Below are 19,005 nucleotides of genomic sequence, written 5' to 3'. Positions count from 1 at the left end.
CATATTTTATTATTATTATTAATTTATATAAAATGCCTCATAAGATATTACGTGTATTTTTTTAATATAATATAATAATTTTTATTAGTAAGACAACTAAAAATTAATTATAGCAGATTTTGTGATTAAAAAAATAAAAAAAATTAGAGAGATTAATTTTAAATTTTTAAAAATAAGTAGTTCTGTACATCAGTGTCAGAAGAATTGTGTATATTTTAATCTAAATCAAATTACTTTCTACTGTAATATTTGTTCCGTTCTGTTTTCGCTATCTAACGGAGGCCGGTGCAATACTGATCAACGTTTACGTGCGGTGGGATCAACGAAGGCTATTAAGAAGCCCGACTCTCGCCGTTATCTTCTTTGTTCTGGGTGTGCAGAGACCGACTCAGCGCAATAGCAATAGAAAGAGATCCTCTTCTTCCTCTATGCTCCCCTGATTTCTGTGCCACTTCATTCTTCCGTTTCTATGCTGAAGCGCCTGCCAATTCTGCCCTCCCAGTAAGTTCCCCCCCCTCTCTCCTCTGCCCCCTCATAAGATGCCACCGCCAAAGCATTCAATTTCACTTTTAGGGAAGCATTTCTGTTTTCCTCCTGCTCTGCTGCCTTAATTTCATCTTTTGATTTGGAAATCTCTTTTTTGTAAAGTATAATTTTCCAGCAGGTTTCATGATTTGGGATGGTTTTATTTGATTAATCGTCGATTATCGTCTGTGTGTTTTTCGTGGCGTTGAGATTCTGTATGGAGAACCACTTAAGTGGTGATATTGCTGCTACATATGTTTCAATGACTATATCCTCTTCTTTGAGATGTTTTCATCTTTGCCGTAATTTCATTCGCTGGTCCTCCTAATGACATATTTATTCCTGGTTTTTTTTGTTTGCTATTATTATTATTCTAATATCTGTTTAATTTTTAAGTTTTAATGTTCTTTTTCAATTTATGTTTCCCAGAACTTAAACTTGCTGCGACGAAGAAAGACTAGTCCTGGCATATTGATTCTTGAGTAATTTATGCGATGCTTGCTAACTTCGTGCAAGTGGTTGTGCAACTTGAATGAAGTCAGTTTTGAAGCATGAATGAGGAAGTGGTTGATGAGGTAACGACATTGGAGGTGGTTGAGGGTGCACAACATCAGAGTAAAGATGATGAGTATTCACTGAAGCCTGAAAGCTGCCCATTGCTCAAACCCCAAGAAATTCTGGCACCTTCTGAAGACTACTCCCAGATCCCACCAGAGGAATATGATGATATTCGGCAGGGTAAAAATGTTGTAGAAACTATCAGCCATACAACTACATCAGAACATCCATTTCTTAGCCATTTTTCGGTTGATGATGGTTTCATGGTTGAAGAATTGACGGTGAAAAGTTACAATGGCTCAAGTTTAGACATTGGTACATCAAACAGACGAGAGGGATTTTATAATAGGCAGAACCAATGGGGGCATCTTTTTCAGCTAACTGGTGATTCAGGAGCTGGAAATTCACTAAGTCATACTGCGTACAGAAATAATGTTCTGGCTACTTCTAATGCCTGGGAGGACAATGAGTCTTCATCTTTCCAAGAATTATTAGCTAAAAAATCGCTCAGTGGTGATCAGAGCAAAGTCATAGAACACTTGATGACAGATGAAAACAAAGGGGGTGCAGGTGATGTTCATGGAGGAATACGAACAAAAATTATCTCCAGGTCAGGGTTTTCTGAGTATTTTGTTAAGCATACATTGAAGGGTAAGGGTATCATATGTAAAGGTCCATCTTCTGACTGCTTCCATGTTGACTCTAGAGATCTGAATCAGATGAAAGTTGGCATTCGTACTACTCAGTTGGATTCTAATGGATCATTGAGCATTGGTTCCAAAACTGAGAAGTCTTCTTATAGTTCTGCTGTGCCAAGATCTGATGGGTCTGACTGCAATGGTGTGACTCTAAGAGAGTGGTTGAAAGCTGGGCACCAAAATGTTAGAAAAGCTGAGCGGTTGCATATATTTAGAAACATTGTTGGTCTGGTTGAAAGTGCTCATTCTCAGGGAGTAGCATTGCTTAGCCTGCAGCCATCTTATTTCAAAATACTCCCATCAAACCAGGTCATGTATCTTGGCTTACCTATTCTCAAGCAGATATCTGAAAGTGTTGTCAATTCTGAAATTCTTCCCTCTGAGGATTCTTTCGATAGAAAAAGGGAATCAGAGCAGGTATTATACCCGTCTCTTGATATAAGGTCAAAGAAACAAAAATTTGATGAGAATGTGACAGTTGCTGGGAATTGGAGTCAGTTCTCTCCAAGATCTGACAAGTATTTTCGAAGTGCTTGTGATAGTAAAATCAATGCAGTTGGACCACAGAGAATCTCTAGCATCCCTTGTATGTCTAAGGCAGGCCAATTGCAGTTGTCTTTTGTGAGTGAAAGATTGGAAAATGCATGGTATGCAAGCCCTGAGGGAAGCTGCACTAGATCATCAAATATCTACTGCTTGGGTGTTCTTCTTTTTGAGGTGTGTAAAGAAGTTGGTGAATGTCCCTCTTTCATAAGTCTGATGCAATTTGCTTGTGTTCTTTTATGATGTTGATTCTTTTAAATTGAGCCTCATTTCCCAATGAGAATTTTTTTGGTGAGAGAGAGAGAGAGAGAGAGAGAGAGAGAGAGAGTTGATGTTTTGCTTTAGTGGTGTTTCTAGAAAAACAAAATGATAAAGCCAGCTTCCACACATAGATAAGTTGCTTTTAGCATCACTCATTTCTATGTGGGTGGAGCTCCCTGAGCAATCAATCATTAGATCTGTAACTTAGTTAATGTGACAAGCTTCAAAATGAGAAAAAGGTAACACGCTTAAAAACCTAATTCGATTAGGCTAAGATTTCTTGATATGTGTGGCTGAAAGAATAAGAAGAGATCATGAGAGAATGGAAGGACCAATTTGAACTATAATAATGTGTCCTAGGGTGAGGTGTCCGTAGCATCATTAAGGGATACTTGAAGCATTGGTGGAGAGAGAAAGACATTAGGCTATTTGAGTTGGCGTGTGGAGTCAAAATGGAAGAAAAAAGTTAATCAAACTCATGGAGAGGCTCTAGCCTCTCAAAAGACGGAGAGTCATTTTCATTTTATTCTCTCTCATTTTTTCCTTTTGCACTTAATCAATTCTACCTTTTTGTTGGATGTGGTTATTCTGCTTAATCCTAAGTTATAAATAGAGTTTTCCGTCAGTTTTCTTATTAGAGTAGTACATTCATGACGGGTTGTCAACACAAGAGCAGAGCAAATAGCGGAAGCATTGAAAATAGAATTTCAAGAAATGAAGAGATGTCACTGATTATGAAAGTGATGATGGAGCCTTGTGAGAATGTGATGGAAATGTAGAGCTTGTGTCATAGCATCGTGAAGGGGAATGAAATTGTAAAAGGCCATAGTCTAATGAAGGAGCAAATATTTCATTTGTGGAAAAGGACTGGAACAAATACAAATGAGTTGAACTACCCTTGTTTTCTTGAGAAGACTTGATTGGGTGGCTATTTGGTAGTGAACAGTACTTTTCCCTAAATAATGTGAATAAGGAGAGATTGTGTGGTATTTTGGAAGAAAATGTTTCTCATGTCATGAACATTGAGATACAATTGTCTGTATATACATGAAGGGAAAAGACAATAGAGTAATGTCTAATAAAACCTAATAACTACTAATAAATGCTGTACAATAGTGATGCCTATTTACACAATATTCCCACACTCCTCTTCAAATTGGATTTTTAGATGCTAATCATGTCCAACTTGCTTATACAATTTTCAAAGGTAGGTTTAAGCAACCCCTTTATTTATACATTTGCAGCTTGAAGATTGGTAGGCAGATATGTCAAACATATGATTCCTTCTTCTACTTTTTCTATGACAAAACACCTATCCATATCCGCATGTTCAGATCTTTCATGCTGTGTGGGATTAAGGCCATGCTTATAGCAGCCTTGCTATCACAATAGAGCTTTAGAGGTAAATCCACTCTGACTTGTATCTCATTCAAGACTTGTCTCAACCACAACTCTTCCATTATCCTTCAAGCCAATGCCCTTAACTAAGACTCGGCATTGTTCTTAGACACAACTCGTTGGTTGACTTTTCTAGGTAACTTGATTTCCCCATACAAAGGAGCGATAACTAGAAGTTGATTTTCGGTTAGGATATGTTCCTCCCCAATTTGCTTTTGTGTACACCTCTATAGTTCTTCGTTACTGTTTTTGGAAGAATAATCCTCTAGCAGGAGTACCTTTCATGCGCCTCAAAATTATGTAAGCTACTTCCATATGCTTCTTCTTTGGCTCACTCATGTATTGGCTGGCTACACTCATTGCAAAAGCTATATCAGGTCTTGTATGAGAGAGATAAATTAGTTTCCCAACAAGTTTCTGATAACTTTCTTCATGAACAACCTCTTGGAACCAAATCTGAAATGTTGTCAAACTCATGGAACTAGATTTGGGATGCCATCAACTATCTCAAGCTGAATTGCTATCAATCTTGCGACAAAAAATAAGTGATTTGTTGTCAATTGTACTGAATGACAAATATGGTTCCTCTCCTACACCTTATTTATGGACAAGTTTTTTGTCGCGATGGTGTCATGTGCATTGTCTTGTTCTCACTTTTGCTAGGTGCATTTGAAGCTCTACCGTTGTTAAAGGTACTCTGGCGACAAAGATATGATGAAGATGTAGATTGGGAGGGTGGGTATTGCTGTTAATGAAGTGATAATTGTTTTTGAGGAGCTAACAAATTTCTTACATTTCTCTGCCATTGTTTTTGAGGAGCTATTAAGAATGCCATCGACCTTATATTTTGGGAGTAAAGACCCATTTATAGCTAACAAATTTCTTGCCTCTTGGCCTTTCCATAATCTCTCATGTTCCAATCTTCTCTAAAGCTTTTATTTCCTCCATAACTGCATTTTTTCATTTTGGTGTTTCTAGTGCCTCTTGGATGTTGTTGGGAATGCCAACTTTATCTAAGTTAGTGATAAAGGCCCATTCTTTTGGAGAGCGAGCCTTAGAGGACATATGTTTCTAGATTGGATGCAAAGTACAAGATTGATGTTGTTTCCTGAGAGCAATTGGTTGATCAAGATCAGTTGATTCATTTTCTTGATCTGGATCATCTAAGTCCTTAAATGGGTTGGCCTTTGGCAGTTTAGGAACAACACGAGGTTTTAAAGCACCTAATACTTCAACTTCAGGAGTTACCTGTGGAGTTGACTCTCTTGGTGCTTTAGGTATCAATTACTCACTATTTTTTATTTCTGTTTTTGAGTGTAAACAAACAACTCTCCCTTTTGTGGTCTTTCTACATCTCCCCCTTTTTTCTTGTTTTTCTCAGTTTCTGGCATAAGAGAATAGATTGATGATGGGAGAGATCAAGCATTGGTGTTGGAGCAAACACGGGTGATGGTGAACTAGGATCGAGCATATTTGAAAAAGATTCAGGTGATAGAGGCAAGTTTGAAGTGGGATTTTTCTTAGGTTCCTCACTCCCTAAAGTCTAAAATTTGCCCAAACTCCTCATGATTTGAAGGCTTGGAATAGGGGGGTATCTTTGAAAAACGTCACATTAAGGCTCATAAAGAGGCATTTAAAGAGAAGATCATAACATTTGTACCCTTTTTATGCAGGTGAATATCTTGAAAAGAGACATTTAATAGCATGAGGTTTAAGTTTAGGACTTTGGTGAAGGTAGACAAAGGATTTACAACCAAAAATACAATGTGGAAGATTGGTTTCAACATGAGATGCAGTATGCACTGTAATTTTTTAAGTGGTGGTTCGAAGGACAAAACTCGACTCAACATCCTATTTATAAGATATGTCAAAATGAGAATTGTTATCGGCTCGTCTCACCTTTAGAGTATGTATATTTTTTTGGCTCAGCTATAACATTTTGTTGGGGGGCATGAACAGCCCAAAAGGTTGATTACAATATCTAGTGCCATTGTTAGTGTATAAAGTTTGAATACTGGATTGGAATTGGTTTTTAATCATGGTATAAAAGGAAGGGAACACAGACAAAACTTTAGACTTCTCCTTTAAAATATAAACCTAGCAGAGACGGGTATGGTCATCTATAAAAGTAATGAACCAAATATTATTGATGTGGTTAGCACCATGGGATGGCCCCACAAGTCATTGTGTAGGTAGTATTAGTGAATTTTAGTGACGGTAATGAGCTTGTTAAATGTCATTGAACTTCACAAATTTATTTTCAAATTTATTCTACTACTAGATTATATGTTATGGCTAGATTTCACTAATATTTTGGTGGGAGAATAAATTTGAAAATGATCATTGAAAGTAATGAAAATTAAGGTGATCCAACCTCTTATGCCATAACATATAATCATTAGCTTTTGAGATAGATGCAGAATTACCTACAACAGGTTACTGAGTTACTCACATGAGTGACTTTTAAATAGTAAAGCCCCTCGTACTCTTTAGCACTACTAATTGTCACACTAAATGATCAATCTTGAAATACATAGTGGGATGGGAGATATTTAGCAAAACAATTTGATTGCTTGGTCAATTGACTAATCGAAAGTAAAATGCAATTAGGTTTAGGCATATGAAGTACAGATTCCAAAACTATAGAATCTAAGATATGAATACTCTTTTTTGCCGCTGTAGGTGCTAAGGAACCATCTACAATCTTCACTTTAACATTCCTAGCTCATGAGGTGTAAGCAAGTGGTAAACAATAGATGACGAGAAGCCATATGGTCAAATGCTCCCAAATCAACAATCTGCACCATCACATTTTGAGATGTCTTTAAAGCCTGAAGAAAAGTTCTTTGCTTTGCCACTGATGCTGTAGGCCCAAGTCTGGTCATATTTGTCACGATGCTTTGGAGCATCCATATAGCTACTCCTAGGGCTTCACATGATAAAAACTCTTATAATAGATAACAATTAGTAGTCACATCCCCATTGTACTCTAGAAACCTTTGCACATATAGATTGACAGGTTGCGAGGAAAGAGCACCCAGACTTGAGAGATGATGACATCTTGCTGGAAATGTTGTGGTGTTGTTGGAGAGAGGAGTTACGTTCAGGCACTCCCATGCATAACTTGAAGGTCTATCACAAGTACATGCTGGCATTTGCCACTCCATCTGGGGTAAATCATCCAATGTAAACCTGCAACTCCTTTGTGTGCCACTAGGAAATTTGTTTCCATTGAAAACATGTTGTGAGATGTATGTTCTACCAGTTAGCATATCAAGACATTTGTACCTTTTACGTTGCTGGCTATAACCAAGATATGCAAGGCTTAGAATGATAATCAAGCTTGGGGGAATCATTTGCACTGAGTCGAAAGAACACTTATGACCAAACACCCCCAAAGTAGAATAATCAGGTGGCTTGTGATAAAGTTTCTCATGTGGATGAAGACCAACCATTGAAGTTGGCAGCATTTTAATGAGAAAAATGCTGCTGTAAAAGCATCAGGCCGATTCTCATTAAAAACAGCCTCATGCCAATGATTAAGTGAGAGAGTTTGTGCTTATAAAGCAAAAGCCCTATGCTTCTGTCTTCTCTTTACCAAACCATTATATGTAAGATGCGTGTAGGCATGGAAACTGTCTAAATTCTTCACCAGAAGTAATTTGAACAGCCTTAATTTTGGCACTAAGCTGCAGCTCAACACAAGTGGTAAAATTTCTTTTCTTTTATCTTTTCAGATGAAACTAATGGTAAAATTTCTGAAGACTGATAAAGCTGTGAGGAAGTCCAGAAAATTGACCAATGGACAAGTGGACATATTAATCGAATAGAAGAGATGGCCTCAATTTACTTGGGAGGATTATGATGTCATTAAACTACAATTTCCGGATTTCCACCTTGAGGACAAGATGATGTTTTCTGGAGAGGGTATTGATGTGCCCAATTCCATTTGGACCAGCCCTATGAATTCGTAAAGCCAAAAGAACTAGAAGAGATCAAGAGAGGAAGGAGAGACCAGTGTGAATTCTGATGATGTGTCTCAGGATTAGGTGTCCTAGTCTAACCTTTTCTTTTATGCAAATAAATTTATTTAGAAGCATTACCCCAACCACAAAGATTACAAGCCTATATCATGTTGCCAACTAATATACTTACGATACTCCCTATTCCACTGTTGGATATGGCTACAATGAGGAATTCCTATCTCACTTGTGACAAATTCACTTCCAACATGAATCACATCCTTTCTTAGTTCAAGTTCCATTATGTCACGCTTTCCTAGCCTAACTAACTCAGCATGGAGTACGTGAAGGTTTTGCAGAAAGAGAAACCTGTTGTAGTAGTATTTGAACTGGAGTTTTGAGTGGAGACGGAAGAAGAAACTTAATTAGAACTGTATGGACAGACAGTAGCCTCTCAAGAGCTAGGAAGCCTTTGCCCCTCTTTTCTTCATTTGTTTCTTACTGTATTTGATCAATACTTGCTTTTCTTTTTTGGGTAGATTGTTTGGCTTAATCTTAAGTAATGCAGAGGTTTTCATTATACTCACACCACCCTGTTGACAGAATCAACAGCAATGGGTTGTTTGGCATAATCCCATATGTTTTCTCTGTTAATGTTTGACTTGACCACCAACCATCATTCATATTATTTCGTTTTTTGGTTGCTTCCAAATCAATAAATTGCGGTGGATGCTGGACTTATCCCTTACTGATATCTGTTGCCTTTGGCACTTTATCTTTTAAGGTTTTTCTTTCATATTTAACTCCGCCTATGTTTATAGCCGGTCCCAAGCCCGGGTAAAGGAGGAGGGTTGTGTTAGGCCATCAACAGCCAATGTAAAAATTTGTTGAATCTATCATGAACATGGACAATAGACGTTATAATGTTAATGCTAGGTCGTTGCCCGTAAGTAACGCGCTGCATGGCTCGAGTACAGTGATAAGTGAGTTAGAGCCGCTGCATCGGCGCCCGGATGTAGTGTTAAATGAGCAAGGGCTACCGCGTCATTCTGGACGCACGCGGCTAAAGAAGTTAGTCCATAAGAGCAAAATTAGATTTGGTACTTGGAATGTTGGGACATTAAATTGTAAATCTGTAGAGGTTGTAGGGGTTATGATTCAAAGGAAAATCAATATCCTTTGCTTGCAAGAAACAAAATGGTGTGGAGAAGAAGCTAAGGATATTCAAGGTTTCAAACTTTGGTATACAGGAAAAGTAAGTGCACGCAATGGAGTAGGCATCATTATAGATAAGGAGTGGAAGAAGAACGTTGTAGAAGTTAGCAGAATTGGAGACAGAATTATTTCTTTAAAATTGATAATTGGACGTGAGACTGTTAATATTGTTAGCGCTTATGCGCCGCAAGTCGGGACAGAAGCCAGTCTTAAGGAATTATTTTGGGAGGATCTGGAGGGGTTGATTCGACACATACCACAGAGTGAAAAGATTTTTATTGGAGGAGACTTTAATGGGCATGTCGGGAGGGAAGCTGGTCAGTATGCGAGGGTGCATGGTGGTTTTGGTTTTGGAGAGCTAAACAATGAAGGGCAAACTCTTCTTGATTTCTCATTGGCGTATGATTTTAAGATTGCCAACACTTGTTTCAAGAAGAGAGATGAGCATCTCATCACCTACAAAAGTGGAGCCTCAAGGTCGCAGATTGATTTTCTTTTGGTTAGGAACACAGATAGAAAACTTTGTAAAAATTGTAAGGTGATCCCTGGAGATGCTGTAACGACACAACATAGGGTCCTAGTCCTTGATGTGTGTATTATGAGTAAAATCCAAAAACGTCGACAAGTAGTAACACCAAGGATTAGGTGGTGGCAATTAAAAGGTGAGAAGCAAGATATTTTCAAGCGAAATCTTTTGGATAAAGGAATTTGGGATTCTCAGGGAAGTGCTAACATCATATGGGAGGATATGGCTAAAAAGATACGGGAGGTTGCAAAAGTAGTTTTGGGAGAATCGAAAGGTCCTGGTCCGAGAGATAAGGAGTCTTGGTGGTGGAATAATAGTGTACAGGACAAAATCAAGTATAAGAAGAACTGTTTTAAAGCCATACATTTGTGTAACAATGAGGAAAATTGGGAGAGGTACCGTATGGCTAAGAAGGAAACTAAGAGAGCTGTGGGTGAAGCTCGTTCTAAAGCTTTTGAAGAATTTTATAAGAACCTTGAGACGAAGGAAGGAGAGCAAAATATTTATAAGATTGCCAAGAGTAGGGAAAGAAAATCAAGAGATCTAAAAGGTAAGGTGTATTAAGGATGAAGAGGGAAGAATTTTAGTTACAGATGATGAAATTAAAAATAGATGGGAGACTTATTTTTCTAAACTTTTCAATGATGGAGAGGATTCATCTAGTAACTTGGAGGATTTAGTAACTGGTGAAGGAGAACAAAATTTGTCATTCTATCGAAAAATACGTGATAAGGAGGTAAAGGAAGCTCTTAAGAAAATGGCAAATGGTAGAGCTAACGGACCTGATTGTATATCTATCGAAGCGTGGAAATGTTTAGGTGAAGAAGGGGTGAGATGGTTAACTAAGTTATTTAATGTGATTTTACGGTCCAAGAAAATGCCTGATGAGTGGAGGAGAAGTACATTAATTCCTATTTATAAAAATAAAGGAGATATTCAGAATTGTACTAACTATAGAGGGATTAAACTCATGAGCCACACAATGAAATTGTGGGAGAAAGTAATTGAGCACAGGTTGAGATTGGAGACAAGTATTTCTAGAATCAATTTGGTTTTATGCCAGGTAGATCAACTACAGAGGCGATTTATCTACTAAGGGGATTAATGGAAAAGTATCGTTGTAAAGATAAAGATCTACACATGGTTTTTATTGATTTGGAAAAAGCTTATGACCGTATACCAAGAGAAGTGCTTTGGAAAGCGTTGGAAAAAAAGGGAGTACGGATTGCTTATATTAAAGCCATACAAGATATGTATGAGGGGGTAAAAACTAGTATAAGAACGCCTAGTGGTCAAACAAAGGATTTTCCTATAAAGATTGGGCTACATCAGGGATCATCTCTGAGTCCTTATTTGTTCAACTTGATTTTAAATGTTTTGACGGAACATATTCAAGAGGAAATCCCGAAATGTATGCTCTTCGCGGATGATATAGTTCTTATAGCAGAGACAAGAGAAGAGATTAATTGCAAACTTGAGTTATGGAGGAGGACATTGGAGTCGAAAGGTTTTCGTCTGAGTAGAAGTAAGACGGAATATTTATATTGTAAATTTGATAAAGGACTATTCGAAAATAATTTGGAAGTGAAATTGGGAGATCAAATTATACCTCAAGTGGAAAAGTTTAGATATTTGGGAGCCATTATCCAAAATGATGGCGAAATCAGTGGAGATATTTCACATAGAATTCAAGCTGGGTGGTTTAATTGGAGAAAAGCTAAAGGAGTTATTTGTGACCGTAAGGTGCCTAATAAACTTAAAGGAAAGTTTTATCGTACTGCTATCAGACCGGCAATGTTATATAGTAGTGAATGCTGGGCTCTAACGGGACAGCAAGAGCATAAAGTTGGAGTAGCAGAGATGAGAATGTTACGATGGATGTGCGGACATACACGTAAAGATAAAATTCGAAATGAGCACATACGTGAAAAAGTGAGGGTGGCACCTATTGAGGAAAAAATGGTAGAAAATCGGTTGAGATGGTTTGGGCATGTACAAAGAAGACCAAGGGAGGCACCAGTGAGAAGAGTGGAACATATAACTTTGAGTCCGATTAAGAGAGGTAGAGGAAGGCCTAAGAGAACACTCTTGGAAGTTGTTGAACGTGATCTCTTAATTAATAATATTTCTAAAAGCTTAATAAATGATAGAGCACAATGGCGTCTTGCAATCCATGTAGCCGACCCCACCTAGTGGGATAAAGGCTTGTTGTTGTTGTTGTTGTTTTGTTTTTCTTTCATATTTAATTGTTTTTTTACTTCCACGGCTGCCTCATTTCAAATGGAATGAAAATGATCATCTGAGTATTAATTTTTATCTCTTCTCAATATTTACGAGGTATAAGCAATAACTTGATTCATCATAAGCTTTGACTTGTGAAAGACCTTTAAATTACTATAATATATTTTATTGCACCATAATTCTCAATCAAGTCTTATTTGTAAATATTTTAATTGAACGTGATTTTATGAACTGATAAATTTTGATCATTTCTTCCAGTTACTTGGCCATTTTGAATCTGAAGGAGCGCATATTGCAGCAATGTCAGATCTTCAAGAGAGAATTCTTCCTCCAGGTTTCCTATCTGAAAATCCTAAGGAAGCTGGATTTTGTCTTCTATTGCTACATCCCAAACCATCAGCACGCCCAACAACAAGGTAATTCTGTTTCATAGTCAATAAAAGATTCTCTTATAGTCTTTTCTTTCTGTGTGTGTGTTTATCATTTTAATGCTTTCAGAATACTTTATTAATAAGATGTAAAAATACCTTTTTGAGTTGAATGATTTCTTGGTCCTTGAAAGATGATTCACTGCCTCAATATGATTCTCCATGGTCGTCTTGTTCCTTTTCATTCATTCAATGAGTATTCTGTCTTCAATATTATTGTCATGTTAAGGTCATTACCGTGCATTTACAAGATATGGGAGGTGTGCAACAACATGAAGCTAATATGGCCATCAAATGTCCAGTTGTCATTGAAATGTGCCATGATTGGGCACCGAAATGGTATATTGTGCTATGGCTTCTTCAAGTGGTATGATGCTTTGTCAGCTGGACACCTTATGACTGTATCAGCTTTATGTTAAGTGATGTCACACATCTTTCTAGGCTATCAGTTAACACGTTAACATGTGCAAGATATTGATGATATTGCTGGAATTAGACATTCAAATTTCGGAGAACCAAATTGAGATAAGGTGTACTGGGAGACATATTTCTCTTTCACTGGTGAATACATGTAGGAATGATTTGATTAAATATGCTGCTAGTCTCTTGGATTGTGGACATTAAATCTGACTTATACACAATTATGCTTGTAAGAACTTATTAATTTTGTTGCACAACAGGGAAATCCTACAATCTGAAGTGATAAATGGATTGCAGGAGGATTACAGTGAGGATATGTCATCAAGTATTGACCAAGAGAATGCAGAATCAGAGGTGTTGCTGCATTTCCTCGTTTCATTAAAAGAGCAGAAGCAGAATGATGCCTCCAAACTGGTTGAACAAATCAGGTGCTTGGAATCAGATATTGAAGAGGTAGAGAGGAGGCATAACTCAAGAATATCCTTGGTTTTGTCTAGCTCACAGCATAAATCAAGTTGTCTGAAAGAGAGTATGCCTCTTGACAAAGAACCTTTGCCTTTAGAAATGCTACCCTCAACTCCCTCAATCTCTAATGGAAATGAATTTAGATTGATGAAAAATATATGCCAACTTGAAAGTGCTTACTTTTCCATGAGATCCAAAATTCAGATTGCTGAAACAGGGTCTGCACCCCACTCAGACAAAGATTTACTTAGAAATCGTGAGAACTGCTCTGTGACTAGAAAAGATGAAGATAAACATGGAAACATAGATCCTGTGGGAACGTTTTTTGATGGTTTGTGCAAGTATGCCCGTTGTAGCAAGTTTGAAGTCCGGGGCATACTAAGAAATGCAGATTTTAACAGCCCTGCCAATGTAATCTGCTCTCTGAGCTTTGACCGGGATGAGGATTATTTTGCTGCTGCTGGAGTATCAAAGAAGATAAAGATATTTGAGTTTAATTCACTTTTCAATGACTCCGTTGATATTCATTATCCGGTAGTTGAGATGGCAAACAAATCAAAGCTCAGCTGTGTTTGCTGGAATAACTATATCAAGAACTATTTAGCCTCCGCAGACTATGACGGTGTGGTAAAGGTTTGTATATCTTGAATGAGACACCATTTGAATGATTTCTTTATCATTGGAAGACATTCTTTGGAGTTATTCATTTATTACATGGAATTGTTGTAGCTCTGACCAAAGTGCAGTAATTTTTTAGGGTCTAAGTTCACGCAATTGTTCACGTATTCATGGGCAATGCTGCTTCTGAATGGAAAAACACTAATAATTTTCTCAAGATTGATGATTCCCTTTTGGAACCTAACATGTCCACATTCTGATTGGTAGATTGTTAGTGCCTACCATGGGTTATTAATTTACCTGATTCTCTAAGTTTTACTTAAGATTATATCGACTATTCTTAGGCAAGATATCTATATCCTATATGGATAGATTGGTTTCTTATCTAAGATTATCTAGTTCTCTAGGAATTATTGAAACTGGTACTTGACTTGGATTTTGTGGTACGGATACTGGGATAAAAGCTGTTCATTTTGGATTTTTTTTTTTTTGAGTAAAAAGGTGTTCATTATGAATTTAATACACGGGTACTGCTTTAATAGATTAGTAAAACTAAAAAAACCCATAAACAGACAATTTTGAAATAACATTGCTTGGCATAATTTTTGAAATAACATTGCATGTGCTTGCACAAACAAAAGGATGTGTACATATAAGCAGAGTGATTACTGATAAGCATCTTTTTCATTTTTTGGTAAGGTGAGCTTCTTTGTTACTTGAACATTTCAAAATGCATGCTTGCACAGTATCTAACACTCTGCCCTGCTCAAAAAATAAATAAATAAAAAAGCTTTTGGAAGTGACTTTAATTTTTAATCTGAAATAAGTACAAAATCTCTTTGCAATAATTTGTATGTCATGATGGCATTACTTATCCCAACGGGTATTCAAATGCTTTTCAGCTATGGGATGCTAGTACGGGTCATGAGTTCTCTGGCTTCACTGAACATGGAAAGAGGGCTTGGTCTGTTGATTTTTCTCCAGTATGCCCTACAAAATTGGCCAGTGGAAGTGATGATTTTTCTGTCAAGTTGTGGAGCATCAGTGAGGTAAGCTTTCTCTTGCTGGCACGCTCAAAGGCACACTAGTAGCCTGCAGTGAGCCTGTGGATGTGCATATTTTGCTTGACAGAAAATCAGTATCAGTAATTAAAGAAACTGTGGTTGCTTCATGATCGGTTGTTTTCTCAGTTTTTATGATCCTGAGACACAAATATGAGAGCTAGAAAATTGATACTCTCTGTTATCCTGTCTTAAGCATCAAATTCTTGTTGTGCAAAAAGAGGATTGTTTTATCACTAATATATTGTACCCTAATCTCGTCATAAGCTGCAATGTTTATTAGTAGATTTAAGTCTGTTAGGTTTAATTTCATGTTTAGAGAATATCTGTATTGTGCAGATAGATTAGCGAGGCATGCTCATAGTACCCCTGATGTTCTGTGCTTCTTCAATCATCCTCCTGCCTGGTTGTCTAAGGAGGAGGAGGAAGGAAGAAGTATAATGCCCTGTAGAAGCACTATAATTTTTTTTTTTTTTGTAATTTTAGGGTTATGTTTTAATTCAAAAAAATATTATTACTTCTATTTTTTCCCCAATTTCAAGAATATATCAAAGGTGCTAAGTCTTTGTTTTCCTCGAAATATTGAGAAAACTGGCTGGATGAAGTATTTGAACTTTCTTAATCAAAACTTCGTAAACATGACAATGTGATGCGTGGTGAACTGGTCAAAAGATTGAACTGTCATAACATTATACACTGTATGGACAAATTTTGATCAAAGTGTCACTTCACTTGAGCTTAAGCTACTAACCAAAGAAAAACAAAAGGATGTTACAACTACTAGTTGATTTAGAACTGATACAATTCTGTTTTTTCCTCTGTTTTTTCGGGCAGAAAAACAGTTTAGGCACCATCAGGAATGATGCTAATGTCTGCTGTGTTCACTTTTCTCCTCATTCTTCTCATTTGCTGGCGTTTGGATCTGCAAATTACATTACTTACTGCTATGATCTTCGCAATCTTAGAAATCCTTGGTGTGTGTTAGTTGGCCATGATAAAGCCGTAAGCTATGTTAAATTCTTAGACTCTGAGACACTAGTCTCTGCATCTACTGATAATACATTAAAGATTTGGGATCTCAATAAAACCTCTTCTGAGGGTCCATCCACCGGTGCTTGCAGCTTAACGCTTTCAGGACATACTAATGAGAAGGTTTGGTTCTGAATTTATTATTTTGGCTAGAGTTTATGTTTGGAATCCAGTTTTTCTAGTGTTAGATGGAGCATCTGAATGCCATGCATAGCCTGAAGGATTAATATGTGTGTGTGTGTGTGTGTGTGTGTAAACAAATTCTATTATTTAATATTCACTACTATTTCAATGTTGTAACGATATACAATGCAATAAATATGCTTTTTTAACTCTTCATGTAGAAGGAAGATACTGCGCACTGTGTTATTGTTCCTGAAATAACATCAAGCAACAATTCTTTTAAACAATATTATCATTTTTTTCACTAACCTTGTATCTTCGATTTCTGTTTTTTTTTTTTTAAGTTTAAATATTCCCCAGCAGTGCAGGGGCAAGTTATTCTAGTTTATATTAATTTCATGAACTCTGGCTTGCCTTTGCCTGAAATTATTTTGTTCATGTCTGTGATGAACAATCCATAAAGGCTGCATCATACAAATTTGACTCGTTGTTATCAATCTGACCTATTTATGTTTTTTCATTTAAATCAGTTGGCTGAAATATTGCATCTCTTGCTTTGACAGAATTTTGTGGGTTTATCGGTTGCTGATGGATACATAGCATGTGGTTCAGAAACAAATGAGGTATATATATTTAATTTACATTAAACATTTTTTCTATTGGTCATAACTTTATCATAAAAAATCATTAAAATTAATATTTTGGTTAGCAAGAAATAACCCTGCATAAATGTCTTGTTTGTTTATAAAGTTTATGATGATAACTGGTGCTCAAATCATTCTCAACTGTTAAATTGAACAATTTTTTGGAGGATCATTACCAGGATTAAATAGGCAGTGCGGTCTAGGCTATGCTAGGCTAAGTCATTAATGTTAGGCTTATCAGTTATATAAATCTATACATGTATATATATTGTCTTGATACTATGTTTCCTTCCAGGTTTATGCATACTATAGATCTCTCCCCATGCCAATCACCTCGCACAAGTTTGGGTCCTTGGATCCCATATCTGGGAGAGAGACCGATGATGACAATGGTCAGTTTGTTTCGAGTGTGTGTTGGAAGGGCAGTTCAGACATGGTTGTTTCTGCCAATTCTAGCGGGTGTATCAAAGTGTTGCAGATGGTTTAAGTTAGTCCTAGATGAAGGCTGGCTTCCAACTGGGGATTCCTTCCCACCCTTTCACCCTTGGCCCTCTCAAGCCGATACCTCCTAATCGCCAGGAGCTTATTAAGATCGTATAGACATCTCGAGCTCTGGCTAAGTTTTGATGTTTGAGTTTCAGCTATGAAAGATTGGATGGAGGAAGAAGAGATTGCAAATCGACTCCAGTTCTAATTTGAACATTGGATACAACACGACGAAGCTCCGGCTTTCAACCAGAAACTTTGGTGTTCTGTTGTGGAGAATGCCTGTCAGAATGTGCAATATCTGGAGGATCAATCTTAGAACGGGGAAGCCTATTCAAGAAAAAAAAAGATGGGTTTTGAAGTATAAAATATTAGAAACTTTTTCTCCAGAAGTTTCTAGTGTCCTTAAGTTAATGTGGTATATAACTATCCATTATTTTTGGAGGCCAACCTTTCCCAATTTATTAAAGTAGTTTGACACTGATCCTTAAGTTTTGTCTAAGGATAAAATTTAAACGGATTGGGAAAGGTTATTCTCTTTTATAAAATTAATGGATACTGTATTAATTTTGACTTGAGAATGTTAAAAGCTTTTCAAAAAAAGTTTTTGAATATTTTTACAGCTTGAACCCAAAGATTATGACAGCAAAATGAAATTTGCTGTTTCTGAGTTGTTTTGAAGTGTGAAGAATCCGACTAGAAGAATCTAGCTCGCTTTATATGCAAGTGTTTGTAGGAGCCAACTGGAAGTAGTTGTACAGCGGTCCTTTTCATGGTTTTTTAAATGAAGGACTTGCAATTTTAGGCTTGTTGTCGTGAAGATGTTTGGTCAGCAACGCAAGGCATGACTATTATAACTTTAAAGGAGAAGCTTCTAGAAAGTTGATATCATACTCTAGGCTAAATATTTGTGTATAGCATGACTATGTTTGACCATTGAATAAACATTGAAGATGTTTTACAAATGATGGCACGTTTGTGTAGCTGTGTGAAGTTTTCATCAAACGGTTCCAGGAAAAGCTCGTGCAATATGAAAGGTGCATCATATTTTTACTTAAAAAAAAAAATGTTCAGATGTGCTATACGGATTATTCAGATTGATTTTTTTTTAATTAATTCTGATTCTGATGTTGATTGATTTTTTAATGTCTAAACAAAAAATGGGAACAAATATCCAAAGGAAGAATGATATTAAAGTCTTGAGCCAATAAATTTATGACAGTTAGACTTTTGATGAAACTTTTTGAAAAATCAGTTATAAATATTGATTCTACATGAGTTCTAACTACAAATAAATAAAACATTTAAATTTTAAATAAAACTTAGTTTATAATTGGGATTCCTATTTTAATTGTTTAAAGCAATATTATAATTTATTTTTAAAAATTTTTGTTTGGAACTCAGTTGTCATAAATTTCTTTGGGACTTTATTTTCATTCTTCCAAATAAAAATTTCCAAAATGATTTTTTTTTTTTTGGGTCAGCGGCCAAATTGAAATTTGAATTCACAAGGCAGAGTGTAGCTTGATTATGACATCCTAAATTAGTACATTCCTAAATTTTGGAGAATACTAAATTAGGACTTTTTATTGGTCGAACGGTGCTTATGATTACATGATTTGAATCATGATCATTACGTTCGGAAGATTAAAATTAATAATAGTTGGATTTTTGACAGGCTTTTAAAAAATAAGTTAAAATATTAATTTAAATGATTGTTTTAAGATTTTTAATTTTAGATAAAGCACTTAAATTTTAAATGTAACTTTATATTATAAATGAGACTCCTGTTCGCATTGTATAA

The 19,005-nt window shown here is 36.4% G+C and overlaps 1 protein-coding gene across 2 annotated transcripts; it reads left to right on the top strand.

Moving 5' to 3' along the window:
* Positions 1–298: 298 nt before the first annotated feature.
* Positions 299–18,166, top strand: LOC129311243 (protein SPA1-RELATED 2-like). Of its 2 annotated transcripts, XM_054953391.1 has the most exons (8): positions 303–501; positions 955–2,498; positions 12,186–12,343; positions 13,036–13,873; positions 14,761–14,907; positions 15,754–16,071; positions 16,635–16,694; positions 17,011–18,166. In XM_054953391.1, exons 2-8 carry the CDS (start codon positions 1,077–1,079, stop codon positions 17,200–17,202), a joined length of 3,135 nt encoding a protein of 1,044 aa, XP_054809366.1. In that variant the 5' UTR covers positions 303–501; positions 955–1,076; the 3' UTR covers positions 17,203–18,166. The 2 variants fall into 2 exon arrangements, with proteins under 2 accessions (XP_054809367.1, XP_054809366.1); XM_054953392.1 differs by lacking the exon at positions 15,754–16,071 and having other exon boundaries at positions 299–501.
* Positions 18,167–19,005: the final 839 nt, after the last annotated feature.

This window comes from Prosopis cineraria, unplaced genomic scaffold (assembly GCF_029017545.1).
Source record: "Prosopis cineraria cultivar Desert tree isolate PC_DT_omini unplaced genomic scaffold, ASM2901754v1 PC5, whole genome shotgun sequence".
In the NCBI taxonomy this organism is placed as follows: Eukaryota; Viridiplantae; Streptophyta; class Magnoliopsida; order Fabales; family Fabaceae; genus Prosopis; species Prosopis cineraria.
This window is presented reverse-complemented; position numbering and strand designations above follow the sequence as displayed.

What these genes read in the sequence shown, in the direction of transcription:
- LOC129311243 (XM_054953391.1), top strand. Translation starts at nt 1,077, where the DNA reads ATGAATGAGGAAGTGGTTGATGAGGTAACGACATTGGAGGTGGTTGAG. An exon ending in TGGGTGTTCTTCTTTTTGAG is followed by an intron (nt 2,499 to 12,185) that starts GTGTGTAAAGAA and finishes CATTTCTTCCAG; the next exon opens with TTACTTGGCCATTTTGAATC. An exon ending in AGTTGTGGAGCATCAGTGAG is followed by an intron (nt 14,908 to 15,753) that starts GTAAGCTTTCTC and finishes TTTTTCGGGCAG; the next exon opens with AAAAACAGTTTAGGCACCAT.